General features: G+C 51.7%; 1 protein-coding gene across 1 annotated transcript in view; it reads left to right on the forward strand.

Annotated features, from left to right (window-relative positions):
• The first annotated feature begins 779 nt into the window (after positions 1 to 779).
• The window catches only part of LOC141152642 (uncharacterized), a 49,331-nt gene continuing 30,786 nt past the window's right edge, over positions 780 to 19,324 (forward strand). The window contains exon 1 of the mRNA XM_073637200.1: positions 780 to 3,103. Within this exon, the coding sequence (XP_073493301.1) occupies positions 881 to 1,816 (936 nt within the window). The 5' untranslated portion in view covers positions 780 to 880 and the 3' untranslated portion in view covers positions 1,817 to 3,103. The remainder of the gene's footprint in view (positions 3,104 to 19,324) is intronic.

A 19,324-nucleotide genomic window follows, 5' to 3' on the forward strand; every position in this document is an offset into this window, starting at 1 on the left:
GATGCCCAACCTGCCGGACGGAGGAGAAGATCCGGAGGGACTGGAAGAAGTTGAACTCCCTGCGTTCCACCGTCATGGGACTATCCAGTATTCCCACCGGGTAAGGAGTAAGCAGGCTGCTACGTTGAACCCCTTACCTCACTACAACTGGGCGGAAACGCAAGACAGCGACCCTGCCGTCCGACTGGTGAAGGAGATGCTGACTCGCCCGGAGGCTAGCCTGGAATCAGACGCTCCAGAGGAAGCCAAACAACTATGGGCAGAGAAGAGTCGACTGTTCCTTTACAAGGGGAAGTTGTGCCGCAGAATGGTTAACTCCAGGACGCATGAACTACTCTGGCAAGTAGTGGTGCCACGAAGAGACGCAGCCATGGTGATGGAGGCATACCACGACGGAGCTGGACACTTCGGGTGGAAAAAGCTGGAGTTCCTGCTGCGCGAGCGGTTCCACTGGGTAGGCATGAGGGGAACCATCGAGAAGTGGTGCAGAGACTCTGGCCCGTGCAATCTGAGAAGGAAGGACCGGGCCAGCCAGAAGACTCCCCTGCAGTCCATCGTCACCCGGCAACCGTTGGAACTGGTAGCCTTGGATCATGTAAAACTGACCCCCAGCAGAAGTGGCTACGTCTACGCGTTAACCATCGTGGATCATTACTCCCGGTTTCTGGTTGTCGTCCCCGTCAAGGACTTAACGGCTCGAACAGCAGCTAGAGCCTTCCAGCAGCACTTTTGCCGTCCACACGGGTACCCGGACCAAGTGCTGACGGACCAGGGACCTGCCTTGGAAGCGGAGGTCTTCCAGGAATTCTGCAATCTGTATGGCTGCCGGAAGATAAGGACGACACCCTACCATCCGCAAACTAATGGACTTTGTGAGAAAATGAACCAGGTGGTAATGGATCTTCTAAAAACGTTGCCCCTGGAAGAACGCAGTCTGTGGCCTGAGAAGTTGCCCGATCTGGTGGACCTATACAACCACATCCCGGTAGGTTCCACCAACTGTACCCCGGCTTACCTAATGAGGGCAAGACCTGGTAAGTTACCTGTTGACCTGGAAATGGGAGTCCTGACGCCCGAGGACACTTCACCAGAAACAGACTGGGACACAGAGAGGCAGCAGCAGTACCGGAAAGTACAGGAGAGCGTGGAGCGAAGTCTCTGTCAGGCTAGGGAAAGACAAGAGAAGACTTACAACCAGTATGCTCCCGCTGTTCCCCTGGTACCCGGAGAGCAGGTCTTGAAGAGGAAGAGACGGCTCCACAAGTTGGACGACCAGTGGGAGAAGGACCCGTACACCGTACTGCCCTCAAGCCACGAGAACCCGAAGGTCTGTACCATCAGTAAAGACGGAGGGGAAACCACAGCCATTGTATCCCGGGACCACCTGAAGAAGTGCCCCGAACAACTGAGGAACCCTGAGGAGGAACAGGAAGACCATCGACCCGTGGAAGAAAGGGAAGATATGGTTAGTACCGTGCTCGGGGACTTCCCTCGGTCTTGGACTCAAGTCAATGGTGCAGTTGTGGTACCCGTACTCACCTTCCTCCAACCATCATCCCAAGAACCTAAGGAGCAACGGGTAGAGCTGGAAGAGCAGCCGGTCCAGGAGGCAGAAGACTCCACCCAAGCGGAACAGGAGAATCCACCCTCTGCTTATAGTGAGCCTGCCGTACCCCTAGTGAGACAAAGAGCCGGTAGACAGCTGCCCAGTTTACCCTTGACAGCTCCTACACCCTGTAGTTCAGGGCCAGACAGTCAGCTCCGTAGGTCCACTAGGGCCACTAGAGGCCAGTTACCCGCACGTTGGAGGATCTAAATGTTTAAGTTGTTTTACAATGTTTACCTGTTTATTGTTGCTTGTGTGTAATTTTGTGTTTCTAGTTGTTTTTAGGAGTCTTCGGTGGATTTACCGGGAATCCTTTGTATATAGTTGGAGCGTAACCCAGGATGGACTAGAGACTGTTAAGGACTCGGGGTAGGACAGACCCCTACCTGGTTACGTCTCCCTGTGTTGGTGAAATGGACACCTTTGCTTTTCTTCAAAGACTGCACCCGGTTGCGGACATCCGTGACCATCTTATTGTGTTTCCTTATTGTATTTTATTGTTCTTTGATATACCTTGTTATATTTTTCTAAAAAGTGTTTAGTCCCGGAGTACTAAATTTCACTAGGGGGGAGTGTGACACCCCAGGGGTCTGGTTGTCACAGTGATAGAGATATTACGTCTGAGAGCAGGTGGGAGGTCCTTTGGTCAGGGATCCTGTGCATGCCACACCTCCTGCCCAGCCTTGGGAGGGGAAGAACTTCCCCTGTATAAACCCGGGGCTGAGGCAGGGTTAGGGAGTCCAGGAAGAGTAGAGACAAGAGCAGCATAGGAAGCAGCAGAGTCACAAGGAGTCAGGGGCTGGCAGCTAAAGAGCTCGCCCTGACTAAGAAGATTCTTTACCGGACCCGGAGTCCGAGGCTGTGGGAACTAACTTCTACCCAGCAGCAGAATCCGCCAGGCAGGGGATTTCAGGTCCCCTGGCCCAGAAGCCCGAAGGCCCGGTCACACGCGTGGGACCAGCACTGCCATCGTGGAGCGGAAGCCATTAGAAGGCCCCGAGTCACCGGCCATACGGGTGAGCACCACACGGTACACTCAGGGACGTGGGCTACTTACATCAGCTTCTAGCAAGGTAGCCAGAAGAGTACAGTCAGCTTGGGAGGCCTACAACTACGCCTGGCCAGGGGAGATCCCATCTGCTCAAGGACTGACCAGGCCCCGTTCGCTAGCAAGTACTCCGGGAGGGTCTATCGTTGTTACCAGTAAAGACCCTGAACGCTACCATACCGTCTCTGAGTGGTTCCTGCTACCCCCATCATCCACGTCGGCTGCCCTGAGGCCATACCCCTCCCGTTGGGGGTTATACTATCACGCTGCACCATCCTTCCACCGGCCTCAGCAGTCTGCCCTGCAGCAGCAGCCCCCTGGCTGCATTCAACGGGTGGCGTAGTCATCAACCATTTTCTACCGCTAACAGACTGCCGTCCAGTTTGACTCCCTGGGCACGGACCGGGTCACCGCCACGAGACTACAACCCTAAACAGATCCGGCTCCGGGTAAGCTCCCGCGTGCGCAACGCAGCGCGACACAGGCCCAGGGGCGCGTCAGAAACCTATTTGCAAAGCTTTAGGAGAAGTTTCACACGTTTACCAGTTTTGATCAAATCAGGGAGTCGATCGATAGGAGACAAGAGAAACACAACCAAATCTGACTGTGTCTCAGGCTCATCTGAGTCTCAGATGCCTGGTCACATATCTTTATTACAAACCAAAAAGAGAAGGAAAGTAGGAGTGGTTTACATTACAGTTACCTAAAAAGAGAGATAAGTTGAGAAAAACAAGGTCGTAAATCATGTCATCTGCCGCATTCCTTAAGAGGCTGGTTATATCTAGTTTTACTCCACTTCCAGAACAAAGGACGGCTTTAATACATCTCTGTATCAGAGACAACACCATGTTATTTAAAAAAATACAAAATTATCAAAGATATATGAATTGTCTAAATAATAAAACAAAGTATAAATATTTACCATAACAATTCCTCCCTTTTTATTATTTACAGACAATTTATCCATCAGCTACTTCCCTATGCTATGGGAGCCTGGAGGGGACAGATCCCGTTCACTGGCGGACATCTTGTCTGTAGATCTTGTCATATATGATTACTGGAGGAGCACTGTGATATTTTGCAGATGCGATAAGTAATAATCTATACTGTCTCCTCTTACGCATCTCTTTACATAGTGTCATCATAACAAATACACCAGTCTTAGCGGTTACATACACTAGTAATAAAAACATTTATGTAATGAAAGGGTAAATGAATATACTCTTATTCCCTATCCTCATTTCCACTATATGAGGTCTACCATTCGGTTGGATTGTCTGCAGCTCATGTATATAGGGAATGTTTGGGGACAGCATGTATATTTAGATCACCATGCGGAAGTCTGAAGGTAGCAGGTGTAAGGCGTGCTAATGTGCAGGTTCCCTCTGCACCCGGGAGAAGCCATTTATAGGCCTGGTGACCACATACTAGATATAAATCCTTGGACAATATGCAGGGTATGATGTCAGTGAGCCTCCCAAGACAACGTATATAAGTCAAAAGTCTTTGCATTGGAGGTTTCCTCCATCGTAACAGCCAGTGTCAAAAGTCTCTTCATGGAAACAGCTATAGTTGAAAGCCTCATATGGGGTTAGGGGCACTGCGAGATATAGCATAGTATCAGAGGACATTGGGCTATGGGTGCATATCCCGCAGTTCTTAGGACAGTCTTTAGAAACTTGGTGATACTTACAGTTTGTTGTTCCAGTCCTCACCTCCTTTAGTACCTCATTGAGAGTTTGGGATTAGGATGCAATTGCCATCAACATGGTCCAAAGGGGCAGGGTTATCATCTTTCCTGCCGGGGATCAGGACCTTTTTCCAGTGGCTGGTGATGCGCCCCCTGGGGCCGTGGGGTACTCGGTAGCCGGGCAGGTCCTGTATCGGGGTAGTCACGGTGGCAGTGACCCGGTCCGTGGCCCCGGGCGGTCAAATAAAGATTAAAGAAAAGGGGAATAAAGTTTTTGGGATAATGTTTGTGACGCCACCCGTGGTATGCGGCTATATGGGGCCGCCGCTGCGGTGCAGAGCAGATCCACTGGAGCTGATGGTGACGCAGCAGGGTTTGTTCAGCTTTCTACCCGGCAGAGCTAAGCTCCAGGACAGTATATGATGAATTGTAGAGGTAGATGTTGTAGATGCGGTGTAGTGCAGGGCTGGTGATGGCGCAACAATTATTCAAGGACACGGTGGGGTGCAGTCTTCAGGTTTTACTCACAGTTGTTCAGTTCTCCAGGTTACAATGGCCAGATTATAACTGCCCACGTCGTCTTGTGTCCTCCGGGGTAGTGATCCTGCAAACTCTCAGGTACCTCAGGAGCACTTAGACGGGACCCCATTCTGTGTACCTCTCTCGGTTATCTCACTGTGCTGGCTCTCACCCTCCTGCCCTGCGCATCAAAATCAGTGTCCGAAGCCAGTGGCCGCGGGCCTTGTTGGGCAACGTCTGGTCTGTCCCCTTGGTCCTCTATGGCCACCTTTTCGGCGATTAATTGTGGAGTGTGGCTACAGCACCTGAAATGCTGCAGCCTCTGGTTTGCTAGCTGAGACCTCAAGTACTCCACTAGGCTGGGGCCAGTCCCCTACTGATCTCTCCACGTCAGCGTGAATTCGGGCGCACAGATGGCATCCCGCACTCGCCGTGCCCCTGGGATCTCCTCTGTCTCTCTGGAGCCCTCCTCACTTCTCCCGTCCTCTTTCCTCTCTTTCCTTCTTCTTGAGCAGAGCTCCTCCTGAGCTCCCAGCTCCCAACTCACTCTGCACTCTTGCTCCAAGCACTGGAGCAGGAGACTGGCCTCAGCCAGAACCCTTCACTGAACTGCTGCTGAACTCTCAACCCCTTCTAGTGACGTGCCCCCTGGGCCGTGGGGTCCTCGGTGCCATGCCGGTCAGTGCAGGGGATGTCACAGTGGCAGTGACCCGGTCCATGACCCAGGGCGGTCAATAAAAGGGATTATCGTTTTTATAGTTTAACTAGCTATTGAACCCGTTCTACGCCCGGGTGGCGAGCATTTTTATTGGTATATGGTCTTCCATGCTGATGTGTGCTGCCCCCCTCCTGGTATTTGTGCTGCCCCCACCCTGTCCCCACCATCCTATCCTGGTACGCATGTGTGGCGCCCTGCTACGCATTGGTGCCACAGAACCCAGAAGGGTGCATGGATGGACTTCTCCACAAGAGGCCCTCACACATTCACACACCTCCACCCTACCACCTCAGACCAGCAGAGGGAGCACGTTAGGGATATGTAAAGGGAGGGTGGAGCCAGGCAGCTCAGTTAGTTTGTGTTAGTGTTCAGAGACAGAGAGGAACACAGCACAGAGTTGAGCAGAGAGCGTGCTGATGCTCAGAGAGCAGTGAAGAGGCAGCAAGCTGGCTGCTGTGCTTAGGCGAGCCAAGGCCTACAGCACGTGTGGAAGCCTAATGAGGGCCTTGAGTGGGCCGAAGGCGAGAGAAGGAAGAAGTAGTGAGGGGGCAGAGGAGCATACCAGGCTCACCCCAATATATATACCGGACACCGGGTCCGCGCCTACAGGGACGCCTTATACCCAGTAGGAACCACGGGAACCCCTGGAGGACTACAGGTCCCAGGTTCACCAAATGCTGATAATAGTATCAGGGCTAAGAGTCACGGAGGCCCCAGCGTCCAGGGAGAGTGATCGCCAAGGAGAAGGCCCTACCACCAGGTCAGCAGGTGCAAGTGTGTCACCCCAGGCCTGGATGCCACAAATATTAAAGGCTGTCTCTGAGAGCAGGAGGGAGGTTCCCTGGTCAGGGACAATTAGCGTACAGCACCTCTTGTCCCAGGCCAGTAGGGGGGAGCAGGCTGCCCCTATAAAAGCTGGAACTGAGGGCAGGGTTAGGGAGAACTGGACGACCTAGCTCAGGACTGAGACTAGTCCCAGAGAAGGAGGGACAGTTCAGCTGTAGCCAAGGAGTCCGTGAGGCAGAGGAGAAGCTGCGAGCCAGGGACAGAGGCGACAGAGCCAGTCCTGGCTGAGAGAACTACACTACCGGACATTGGGGTCCGAGGCTGTCAGGGTTGTAATCCCAGCAGCAGAGAACCAACCCGCGAGGGATTTCAGGTCCCTTGGCCTAAGAACGCAAATACACTTAGAAGAATCCACATCAAAACAATGGGGATATGTCATAGAGACATGTCTGTCAATATGAACGGCCCAACAACAGTAAAAAGATTGTATATATTATGTGGACAATAATGAATGGCAGACCATTCGGTTGAAAACACAGGAGATAGGAGAACCACCGAATGTCCAGTCCAGAATACAAGAAACATAAATCAATATGAATATAAAAGGACCTTTATTGAAAATTGGTCAAAGTGGTGCTGCAAACACATGCAATCCCACCATATCACAAACCATGAAATGCAACGTACTAGTAAAAGCAAAATACATAGAACAATGCAATGGACAAGATATGTTACAAATCCACAGAATAAATAATCAATACGTATGTCAGAATCAAAAGAGTATATCTATATGTCACAGCATAAAGGACACATTTTTGTATATATAGGAGAAAATCACCAATTCATATATCAGTGTAACTATGCTGTTGTAGTGGCACATCTATTAAAATATAGTGTGCCCAATATTAAGCAGAAAGCCTGACATACCTGTATATGAGAAACGGAGGGATCACAGGAAAGGCCCCGACGCGCGTTTCGGACTGCAATGTCCTTCGTCAGGGGGTGTTTGGTCTTTGGAAGCACAGACTATAAAAAGGGTTGTGTAGCCAATCGCTAACAATGTAAGAAAGAAGGGGGACGCCGTGTGCACGGCGTGACTGCTCCGAAACCGGAAGTGACCCAGCAGAATCGCGTCAGAGAGGGGGGGCGTATACAATACCCATAATGCACTATAAGGTAAGGTCCTACACGGTGGTCCATCCAGCGTAGTTGCGCACACGCCGTCTGGAGGCACCAGGACCTGCGGGTCCCCGCATCATGTGATCGGATGAATCGGGTCATGTGACCCAAGCCACCTTACGCATAGAGATGCGGGGCCGGCAGGAACAAGGGGCACAGACGGCGCGGGCACACTGGATAGGCCAGAGTGAGTGACCAGTGTGCAAAGACAAAGAACAGATGATATTATATGTACAATATATATACAGTAAAGACCAAAAGTTTGGACACACGTTCTCATTTAAAGATTTTTCTGTATTTTCATGACTATGAAAATTGTACATTCACACTGAAGGCATCAAAACACATGTGGAATTATATACTTAACAAAAAAAGTGTGAAACAACTGAAAATATGTCTTATATTCTAGGTTCTTCAAAGTAGCCCCCTTTTGCTTTGATGACTGCTTTGCACACTCTTGGCATTCTCCTGATGAGCTTCAAGAGGTAGTCACCGGAAATGGTCTTCACTTCACAGGTGTGCCCTGTCAGGTTTAATAAGTGGGATTTCTTGCCTTATAAATGGGGTTGGGACCATCAGTTGTGTTGTGCAGAAGTCAGGTGGATACACAGCTGATAGTCCTACTGAATAGACTGTTATAATTTGTATTATGGCAAGAAAAAAGCAGCTAAGTAAAGAAAAACGAGTAGCCATCATTACTTTAAGAAATTAAGGTCAGTTAGTCCGAAAAATTGGGCAAACTTTGAAAGTGTCCTCAAGTGCAGTTGCAAAAACCATCAAGCGCTACAAAGAAACTGGCTCACATGAGGACCGCCCCAGGAAAGGAAGACCAAGAGTCACCTCTGCTTCTGAGGATAAGTTTATCCGAGTCACCAGCCTCAGAAATCGCAGGTTAACAGCAGCTCAGATTAGAGACCAGGTCAATGCCACACAGAGTTCTAGCAGCAGACACATCTCTACAACAACTGTTAAGAGGAGACTTTGTGCAGCTGGCCTTCATGGTAAAATAGCTGCTGGGAAACCACTGCTAAGGACAGGCAACAAGCAGAAGAGACTTGTTTGGGCTAAAGAACACAAGGAATGGACATTAGACCAGTGGAAATCTGTGCTTTGGTCTGATGAGTCCAAATTTGAGATCTTTGGTTCCAACCACCGTGTCTTTGTGCGACGCAGAAAAGGTGAACGGATGGACTCTACATGCCTGGTTCCCACCGTGAAGCATGGAGGAGGAGGTGTGATGGTGTGGGGGGGCTTTGCTGGTGACACTGTTGGGAATTTATTCAAAATTGAAGGCATACTGAACCAGCATGGCTACCACAGCATCTTGCAGCGGCATGCTATTCCATCCGGTTTGCGTTTAGTTGGACCATCATTTATTTTTCAACAGGACAATGACCCCAAACACCTCCAGGCTGTGTAAGGGCTATTTGACCAAGAAGGAGAGTGATGGGGGGCTACGCCAGATGACCTGGCCTCCACAGTCACCAGACCTGAACCCAATCGAGATGGTTTGGGGTGAGCTGGACCGCAGAGTGAAGGCAAAAGGGCCAACAAGTGCTAAGCATCTCTGGGAACTCCTTCAAGATTGTTGGAAGACCATTTCCGGTGACTACCTCTTGAAGCTCATCAAGAGAATGCCAAGAGTGTGCAGAGCAGTCATCAAAGCAAAAGGTGGCTACTTTGAAGAACCTAGAATATAAGACATATTTTCAGTTGTTTCACACTTTTTTGTTAAGTATATAATTCCACATGTGGTAATTCATAGTTTTGATGCTTTCAGTGTGAATGTACAATTTTCATAGTCATGAAAATACAGAAAAATCTTTAAATGAGAAGGTGTGTCCAAACTTTTGGTCTGTACTGTATCTTACCAAGGACATGTATATTTGGATCAAGACAGTAAAGTGCAATGTGCAAAACTGTGACACATATAACTATATATATGTAAAGTATGAGGTAAGTGTGTGTCGAATAAAATATGAGTAATAAAAAGGAAGATAAAAGGAGGATGTCAGCCAGAAAGATATAAGTGTAAAATACATAAGAATTTATGAAAACGTGAAGAGTGTAGTGAAAATATTTTAATTAAATACAATGCATCATGAGAATAATTAATACCAAGAATGTGAAGACAAATTCTCAATAAAACATGTGAATATAAATAAGAAAATAAATATATATATATACATGTCACAGATAAAACTATGATTATCACATATACAAAAATCCATATGAGTACAAATAAATATATATATAAATACAGATACATATATAAATATATACAACCATGTATGGTGGACAAAAATATCAAGTATATACCACCACTAAATATGGCAAAAAGATAATAAATAAATATAAAAACGAAAAAATACTAAATAAGAATAAATATAAATAGAGTACACATAAATAGTAATGGAACATGGATAAAAATAGTAAATATAAATAAAAAAATAAATAAAATAAAATAAATAATAAATGAAAAATAATAAATAAAATAAATAAATAAATAAATAAAAAATAAATAAAAATAAATATAATAATAAATAATGAATGAAAATAAATATAAATAATAATACAAGTAAAATAATAATAGTAAAAATGAAAATGATTGAAGAATATATAAAAGTGTGCAAAAAAAATTGTGCAAAAAAAAGTGTGGGGTATAAAAGACACTAGAGTGAGATATGTGTGAAACGAATGCAGTGAACAAAAGATATGATGTGCTAAGTGTATGTGTATGGTGAGATGAAAGAGGATGGGATAAATGAAAAAATGGAGTGTGTGTGTATGATGACGATATGACTAACTGTGAAATAAGGGAAAGTTGATGCGGGGACCCGCAGGTCCTGGTGCCTCCAGATGGTGCGTGCGCAACTACGCTGGATGGACCACCGTGTAGGACCTTACCTTATAGTGCATTATGGGTATTGTATACGCCCGCCCTCTCTGACGCGATCCTGCTGGGCCACTTCCGGTTTCGGAACAGTCACGCCGTGCACACGGCGTCCCCCTTCTTTCTTACATTGTTAGCGATTGGCTACACAACCCTTTTTATAGTCTGTGCTTCCAAAGACCAAACACCCCCTGACGAAGGACATTGCAGTCCGAAACGTGCGTCGGGGCCTTTCCTGTGATCCCTCCATTTCTCATATACAGGTATGTCAGGCTTTCTGCTTAATATTGGGCACACTATATTTTAATAGATGTACCACTACAACAGCATAGTTACACTGATATATGAATTGGTGATTTTCTCCTATATATACAAAAATGTGTCCTTTATGCTGTGATATATAGATATACTCTTTTGATTCTGACATACGTATTGATTATTTATTCTGTGGATTTGTAACATATCTTGTCCATTGCATTGTTCTATGTATTTTGCTTTTACTAGTACGTTGCATTTCATGGTTTGTGATATGGTGGGATTGCATGTGTTTGCAGCACCACTTTGACCAATTTTCAATAAAGGTCCTTTTATATTCATATTGATTTATGTTTCTTGTATTCTGGACTGGACATTCAGTGGTTCTCCTATCTCCCTTGGCCTAAGAAGCCTGGAGGCTCCGCCACACAGAGGGACCAGTACAGCACGGAGAAGCAAAAGGTACCTAAGGCCCGAGTCGCAAGCCATACAGGCAAAGTACATGGCCAGCTCAGGGACGTGGGCTATTACACCACGAAAAGGGGGATAGACAGCAAGGGCAGAGAGAGAACGGTAGGCCTTCACACTCACCCTGACCAGTGGGGCTCGCCCGAATGCCCTCAGACACCCAGGCCCATTCCTAACTGGTACTACTGTTGGGTCAGTAGTAATACCTACAATAAAGACCCTGGACTGTTTGAAGTGGACTCTGAACTCTTATTACTGCGGCCTGCACTATCATCCCCAGCATTCACATACGCTGAGTTATCCGACCCCTGTGCTGCACACCAACATCAGCCTCAACGGTCTGCCTTGCAGCAATGGTTATCCCTGAAAGCAATCCACGGGTGGCGTAGTCGGACATTCATAACTCTACAAATAGACTGCCACAGCATTTGGTCTGACCACCCTGAGCCACGGAATCAGGTTGCCACTACTACCCCCATCATGGCATAGAAGCCCGGTTCCGGGTACCCCACGGCCCAGGGGGCGAGTCACAAGGAGAGACAGTAACCGAGCTAGGCCTAGCTCCAGGCAGGCCAGAAGCTTAGAGAATAAAGCAACGGATCAGGAGGCCCTATACCCGCTCACTGGGTAGAGTCCAGAAGTGCGCCCTTCACCTGGAGTACCCTGGACCGTGCCTGCAGCATCACCAGTAAAGGTACTGAAGCTTACCCCCGTGTGAGTGTCCGTCTTTCCTCCGGGAATGTCCTGCCATCTCTCCCCTGCAGCACCATTCATTACACCCCGCGCTGCCCTGAGGCCCGCTCCACCTGTGGGGAACCATTCCATCACAAGCTGCTCTACCATCTGCCTCAGATGACTGCTCCGCAGCGGCGGCACCCCTTAGCCGCATTCCACAGATGGCGTCACGAACTGTCCAAATCCCCAAAATATTCCCCTTTTTGCACTGACCACCCTGGGTCACGGACGTGGCCAGCCACCGTGATATCCCCCGGCAACCAGAGGCCCGGCTGACGAGTACCCCACGGCCCTGGGGGCGCGTCACATGGCACCCCTCATCCCCAATCCTGGTATGCATGGCACACCTCATCCCCATCCTGGTATGCATGGCACCCCTCATCCCTATCCTGGTATGCATGGCACCCCTCAGCCCCAATCCTAGTATGCATGGCACCCCTCAGCCCCAATCCTAGTAGGCATGGCACCCCTCACCCCCAGTCCTGGTATGCATGGCACCCCTCACCCCCAATCCTGGTATGCATGGCACCCCTCACCCCCAATCCTGGCATGCATGGCACCCCTCACCCCCAATCCTGGTATGCATGGCACCCTCATCCCCAATCCTGGTATGCATGGCACCCTCATCCCCAATCCTGGTATGCATGGCACCCCTCACCCCCAATCCTGGTATGCATGGGACCCCTGACCCCCAATCCTGGTATACATGGCACCCTCATCCCCAATCCTGGTATGCATGGCACCCCTCACCCCCAATCCTGGTATGCATGGCACCCTCATCCCCAATCCTGGTATGCGTGGCACCCCTCACCCCCAATCCTGGTATGCATGGCACTCCTCATCCCTATCCTAGTATGCATTGTAAGCCATCCCTCATCCCTATCCTGGTATGTATGATATCCCTCATCCTGGTATGCATGGTACCCCATCCCTCATCCCCATCCTGGTATGCATGGCACCCCTCATCCCCAATCCCGGTATGCATGGCACCCCTCATCCCCAATCCCGGTATGCATAGCACCCCTCATCCCCAATCCCGGTATGCATGGCACTCCTCATCCCCAATCCTGGTATGCATGGCTCCCTCATCCCTAATCCTGGTATGCATGGCTCCCTCATCCCCAATCCTGGTATGCATGGTCCCCTCACCCCCCAATCCTGGTATGTGTGGTACCCCTCACCCCCCAATCCTGGTATGTGTGGTACCCCTCACCCCCCAATCCTGGTATGCATGGTCCCCTCACCCAACAATCCTGGTATGTGTGGTACCCCTCACCCCCCAATCCTTGTATGCGTGGTCCCCTCACCCCCCAATGCTGGTATGTGTGGTACCCCTCACCCCCCAATCCTGGTATGCATGGTCTCCTCACCCCACAATCCTGGTATATGCATGGTCCCCTCACCCAACAATCCTGGTATGTGTGGCCCCCTCATCCCTTTCATACTGTACACACATACAAAAAAAATAAACAGTTATACTCACCTTTCTTCTCTGTACTCCAGGGCTGCTGCGTCCTGTTCTGCCGGAGGCCGGGGGAGGAGTGCGGCTCCGGAGCACCGCGCTGTCCGGCGCCATTTTGCTGAAGACACACTGTAAATGTGTTTTCAGTAAAATGGTGCCGGATAGCGCTATGTGCACGCGCCGATCCGATGCCTCACTTCAGCGCCAGTCTCCGGCGAAGAGAGGCACCGCAACAACGCTCCTGCCGGTCAGGTAACTATGCAAGTATGGCGCCAGAGATCGCGGTATGCGGTCAGTGCCTATGCATACCGCAATCTACAGCGCCATACACCTCCTCTTACCTGTAACGGCTGGATGCCTGCTTCTGTCTGGAGCCAGACTGCGCGTCACGCATGTGTAGCGCCCCGAGGGTTCGACCGCTACAGGGGTATTGCACCTCAGACCAGAGGTGTGATATTCCACTCCCAGGTAAGGATGGAGTGTGGACCAGGGCTCAGTTAGCTGCATGTAGCACACACACCCCATTTCTGAGGGACAGCTCAACGGTGCTCCCACTAGACAGAAGTGCAGGCACGACCGACCATGTCCCTGCTGGAGTGGGGAGGGAGGGGTGGAACACCCAGTGCTGTAGGGGCAGATAGGGGACGGTTTCTGAGTGTAGGAAGGAGCCCATTGGTTGCTGGTCACCTGGGCTCATGGCTAGAGGGAGGTATAAAAGGTGGGCACCATCTTAGATCTAGGTTCGTTCTGTGGAGAGGAGAAGACAGGGAGCAGCAGCTCAGGCTGAGTGCTGCTCCAGAGGCAGGCCTAGGGAAGAGGCCGGGGCCTGAGAGGAGAAGGAGAAGTGGGCCTGGAGAAGAGGCCGAGGAGGAGGTGAAGGGGGAGCTGAGATTCTGGCTCATCTCAGCTCCAAGAGAAAGGAACAGAAACAGAAAGGAACTGCAAAGAAGGAGAGACAGAGAAACAGAAGGGCTCAGGAACAAGAAGGTGGAAGGGACCCTAAGAACCCGCGAGAATCCAGGGTGCAGGGTCAGGCAGATTAAGGGTACCGGATCCCAAGTTGGTGGAGGAGAAACAACCCTCAGCCAAAGACCGGTCGTCGTGATCGTATATTGGTGCGACACCTCATCAAACCTGCTAGGAAGGCACCATATAGGACAGTGGAGGACGGGGCCCACGTTTAACCGCACAGGTCCGCGGCAGCTGGACAAAAGTGGGTCACTGGTGAGGCAGGCCAGAGAAAGGATAAAAGGGGGTCCTGTGCCATGCTCCTGAACTGCCTGGGAGTTGACCGAGCCCCTCACCTGGTGGACGCAGCACGGCTCGGGCGGTCACTGCTGGCCGAAGTGACCTGGAACAAACAAACTGTGAGTAAAGACCCTGGACTGTAACTTGTTGTCTGTGTGCTCCTTCGCGCCTCCAGCACTATCAGCACCGGGACTCGCACTACCATCACTCCCAACATCCACTACACTGCCCTGGGGCTGCACTCTTCCCGTGGGGAGTCACATCACCTCAGCTGCACCCATCATCAGCCCCAGCGGACTGCCTTGCAGCGGCGGTTCCTAATAACCGCAATCCACGGGTGGCGTAGTCGGACATTATTTGGAGCGCATAGCAGACTACCATTGGCCTGACCACCCTGAGCCGCGGGACCGGGCCGCCACTACTACTACCCCCATCGTTCCCCTATCGCCCGGATCCGCATGCCCCACGGCCCAGGGGGCGAGTCAGCTTTGGCGTAGTCGGCAGGATTCGTGACCAACCCGCCACAAACGGGTATTGCGTGCCTGAAGAAAATTGCACATGTACCTTAAAAATAAGTTTCCCGCCGTCCGGAGTCGTTTCCCGCCATCCGGAGCCGATTCCCGCCATCAGACGCCATCTTGGACCGTTTCCCGCCATCTTCATCCGTCTTTCCCGCCCTGGCAGAGCGGACACCATTATGTGCGCACCAAAAGACAGCAGGAAGCCACCTCCCATCGTGGGCCAGGTCCCAGAATGGCGCCAAAGAAGGAGCCTGCCCCCACCAGCCATGAATGCAGCAGTGGAGATGTCCATCAACATGGGGGGGCTGCCCCTGAAAGTGATTGTCAGCAGAATGCCCCAGGACCACCCCCTCTGGGGGCGGAGAGAGAAGAAAACTGTGGGGCAGGGCGCGGTCTGGATCAGTCTGGCCAGGCCACACCCAAAGATAGAGACAGGAACCAGCTCCAGCGCCCTGGCGCGTGGCCTGCTGCAGGCCGAATCCCCATGCAGCTTCACGGAGCTGCTAGCACACCTCGCCAAGGAAGACCCCGAGTATGTGCGGGCTGCGCTGGAGGAGCTGGACCGGAGGATGGTCCGGGCGCAGCGGGACGTGATTGCCGGGTGGAAAGAAGAAATGGCCCGGCGGGCCGTGATCCTGCAGCAGGAGGCGCCGTCGACATCCAGCGGCACACCAGCCACTGAGGGCAGTGAAAGCAGAGCGGAGGCCGAGGACGACGCCGCGGAGGAGGCCGCGACAGCAGAGGCAGGTAACGGAGACGCCCCTACCCCGAACCCTGGGGCCGCCGACCTGCCCCTGCACCCTGTTGCGGAGCCCAACGTACCTGAACCCGCCATCGACACCGTGCCTCCACCGCTACCAACCGGTTCCCAGGCCATCGACACCACCAGCGAGCCCCGCCCCACGCCGTGCCCTCTGACCCCGGGCGTGATCAGCAGACCACGATCGCAGGCCCGGTCGCAAGGCCTAGCGCCCCCGTACGCCGCCCGTCGACGGGAGTACTGCCGCCAACAGCTGGAGGTGTTCGAGAGGGAGCAGCGGGAGCGGCGCATGAAGCAAGAGAAGCTGCAGGTCCAGAGCGCGGAGCAGAAAATGAAGGCGCGACGAGATCCCCGAACTGCCCGCAGACCCCGAGTCACCGGGACTGTGGTGAAGTTCCAGATGGAGCGCGGCTGGGGCTTCATCCGAGACCCCGAGACCATCAGTGACGTGTTTATGACAAGGAGAGATGTGGAGAGTCACCTACCGGAAGGCCATCGTGGGCGGGATCTATTCCCAGGCGACGTGGTGTCTTACACCCGACACCAAGGCGTGAAGGGGTGGTACGCCCTACACGTCTGCCGAGTAGTAGAGGAGGAGGAACAGCACTACTCGGACGCTGAGTACCAGGAGGGCCCGGACGGGCCTGAAGATCCGTATGAGGAGGAAGAAGGAGCGTCACGAAGACACCGTTACCAGTGAACGGTCAAGTGGCATTGTAAATAGTTACCCGTAAGGGTGCAAAGGAACTGTGTGGGACTGTTTCAAATTGCGTGTGGTCCCTGTTGGGACTGATATAGGACTGTGTGAACGTTATGCCCTATCCCCTAAGTAACCTGGCTGAGGACTGAGAACAGCCACCCCTCTTCCCCTAACAGGCTGAGGACTGTGAGCAGCCATTTCCCTTCCCAAAACTGGCCGAGGACTGAGAGCGGCCACTCCCTTGTATATAGTTGCGCTTCCTAAAGTGCCCCCTACTGGTTTTATATAAAAACCGCAACGTCTACCTCAAGACAAGTTTACTGGACTGTTGCACCTTTAAGAAGAAAGAACATCTGGTCGCAAGTTGCACCGCGGCCAGGATACAAGAATATGCCGTATTTGAAAATGTTTTACATAAGAAAGTTTTATATGCTGCTAGGTGATAATGCAAGAGTTTTATAAGATGTTTTATACAAAAGAGTTCCGGAAGTATTGAAAAAGTTTTCTATAATGTCTAGTGAAAAGAAAAGTGTGTCCCATAAAGGGAGTTGAACCGTAATGTCTGTTTCTAATGTAAAAAGTTATTGAAAAAGTTTTGCATGTCTTGTAATCAACTGTTTTTGCTCTTTTCCAGCCCGAGGACGTGCTGTGCTTTACCAGGGGGGGATGTAGCGCCCCGAGGGTTCGGCCGCTACAGGGGTATTGCACCTCAGACCAGAGGTGTGATATTCCACTCCCAGGTAAGGATGGAGTGTGGACCAGGGCTCAGTTAGCTGCATGGAGCACACACACCCCATTTCCGAGGGACAGCTCAACGGTGCTCCCACTAGACAGAAGTGCAGGCACGACCGACCATGTCCCTGCTGGAGTGGGGAGGGAGGGGTGGAACACCCAGTGCTGTAGGGGCAGATAGGGGACGGTTTCTGAGTGTAGGAAGGAGCCCATTGGTTGCTGGGCACCTGGGCTCATGGCTAGAGGGAGGTATAAAAGGTGGGCACCATCTTAGATCTAGGTTCGTTCTGTGGAGAGGAGAAGACAGGGAGCAGCAGCTCAGGCTGAGTGCTGCTCCAGAGGCAGGCCTAGGGAAGAGGCCGGGGCCTGAGAGGAGAAGGAGAAGTGGGCCTGGAGAAGAGGCCGAGGAGGAGGTGAAGGGGGAGCTGAGATTCTGGCTCATCTCAGCTCCAAGAGAAAGGAACAGAAACAGAAAGGAACTGCAAAGAAGGAGAGACAGAGAAACAGAAGGGCTCAGGAACAAGAAGGTGGAAGGGACCCTAAGAACCCGCGAGAATCCAGGGTGCAGGGTCAGGCAGATTAAGGGTACCGGATCCCAAGTTGGTGGAGGAGAAACAACCCTCAGCCAAAGACCGGTCGTCGTGATCATATATTGGTGCGACACCTCATCAAACCTGCTAGGAAGGCACCATATAGGACAGCGGAGGACGGGGCCCACGTTTAACCGCACAGGTCCGCGGCAGCTGGACAAAAGTGGGTCACTGGTGAGGCAGGCCAGAGAAAGGATAAAAGGGGGTCCTGTGCCATGCTCCTGAACTGCCTGGGAGTTGACCGAGCCCCTCACCTGGTGGACGCAGCACGGCTCGGGCGGTCACTGCTGGCCGAAGTGACCTGGAACAAACGAACTGTGAGTAAAGACCCTGGACTGTAACTTGTTGTCTGTGTGCTCCTTCGCGCCTCCAGCACTATCAGCACCGGGACTCGCACTACCATCACTCCCAACATCCACTACACTGCCCTGGGGCTGCACTCTTCCCGTGGGGAGTCACATCACCTCAGCTGCACCCATCATCAGCCCCAGCGGACTGCCTTGCAGCGGCGGTTCCTAATAACCGCAATCCACGGGTGGCGTAGTCGGACATTATTTGGAGCGCATAGCAGACTACCATTGGCCTGACCACCCTGAGCCGCGGGACCGGGCCGCCACTACTACTACCCCCATCGTTCCCCTATCGCCCGGATCCGTGTGCCCCACGGCCCAGGGGGCGAGTCACATGCGCAGTCTATTGAGGCTTCAGGCAGTGGGACGCATCCGCGGTTATATTATAGATGATCGTGACGCCACCTGTGGTATGCAGCTATATGGAGCCGCCGCTGCGGTGCAGATCCTCTGGAGCAGATGGTGACGCAGCAGAGTTGGGACAGCTCTCCACAGGCAGAGCTTAGCTCCAGAGCAGGAAATGGTGATGCTATAGATGTTGCTGTGCAGTGTAGTGCAGGGGATGGCGCAGATAATAACCTGTCCACAACTTAATTGTGGTTTCCTCTTATCTTTACTTGCGGTGGTTAGGCAGACCGGGGCACGGGTACTAGCTTGTAGTAGAGGTCCGGGCGGCCTGGAAGCAAGTTGGGAATGCAGCTCGCCAGGTGAAGTTGTAGGCCTTCCCTTTGTGCTAATCTCTTTGGCCCTGCTGCTTATAGCTGTGCTGTGGCCCTTGTCCCTGAGTAAAACGTATGGCAGGCAGCTCGGGTCTTCCCGGAGTGTCGCTCCCACGTGGCTGTGCTAGGCCCTATGTGCTGTGGAGCCTCCGAGCATCTGATGGAGCCAGGAGACCTGCAGTCTCCTGCCCTCTGGTTTCTGCTGCTGGGCCTTCAGTGCCCCACAACCTCAGACTCCGGTGTCCGGTTCTTTTACGCTCCTCTCTGGGGTGAGCTGCCGTGCAGCTCCACTCCCCAGGTCTTTCCTCTTCGCTGTCCTGTCTTCCACTCCTCTCACTAACTCTA

Source organism: Phyllobates terribilis, unplaced genomic scaffold (assembly GCF_046119375.1).
Source record: "Phyllobates terribilis strain yellow unplaced genomic scaffold, ASM4611937v1 Scaffold_6__1_contigs__length_29720123, whole genome shotgun sequence".
Taxonomy (NCBI): Eukaryota; Metazoa; Chordata; class Amphibia; order Anura; family Dendrobatidae; genus Phyllobates; species Phyllobates terribilis.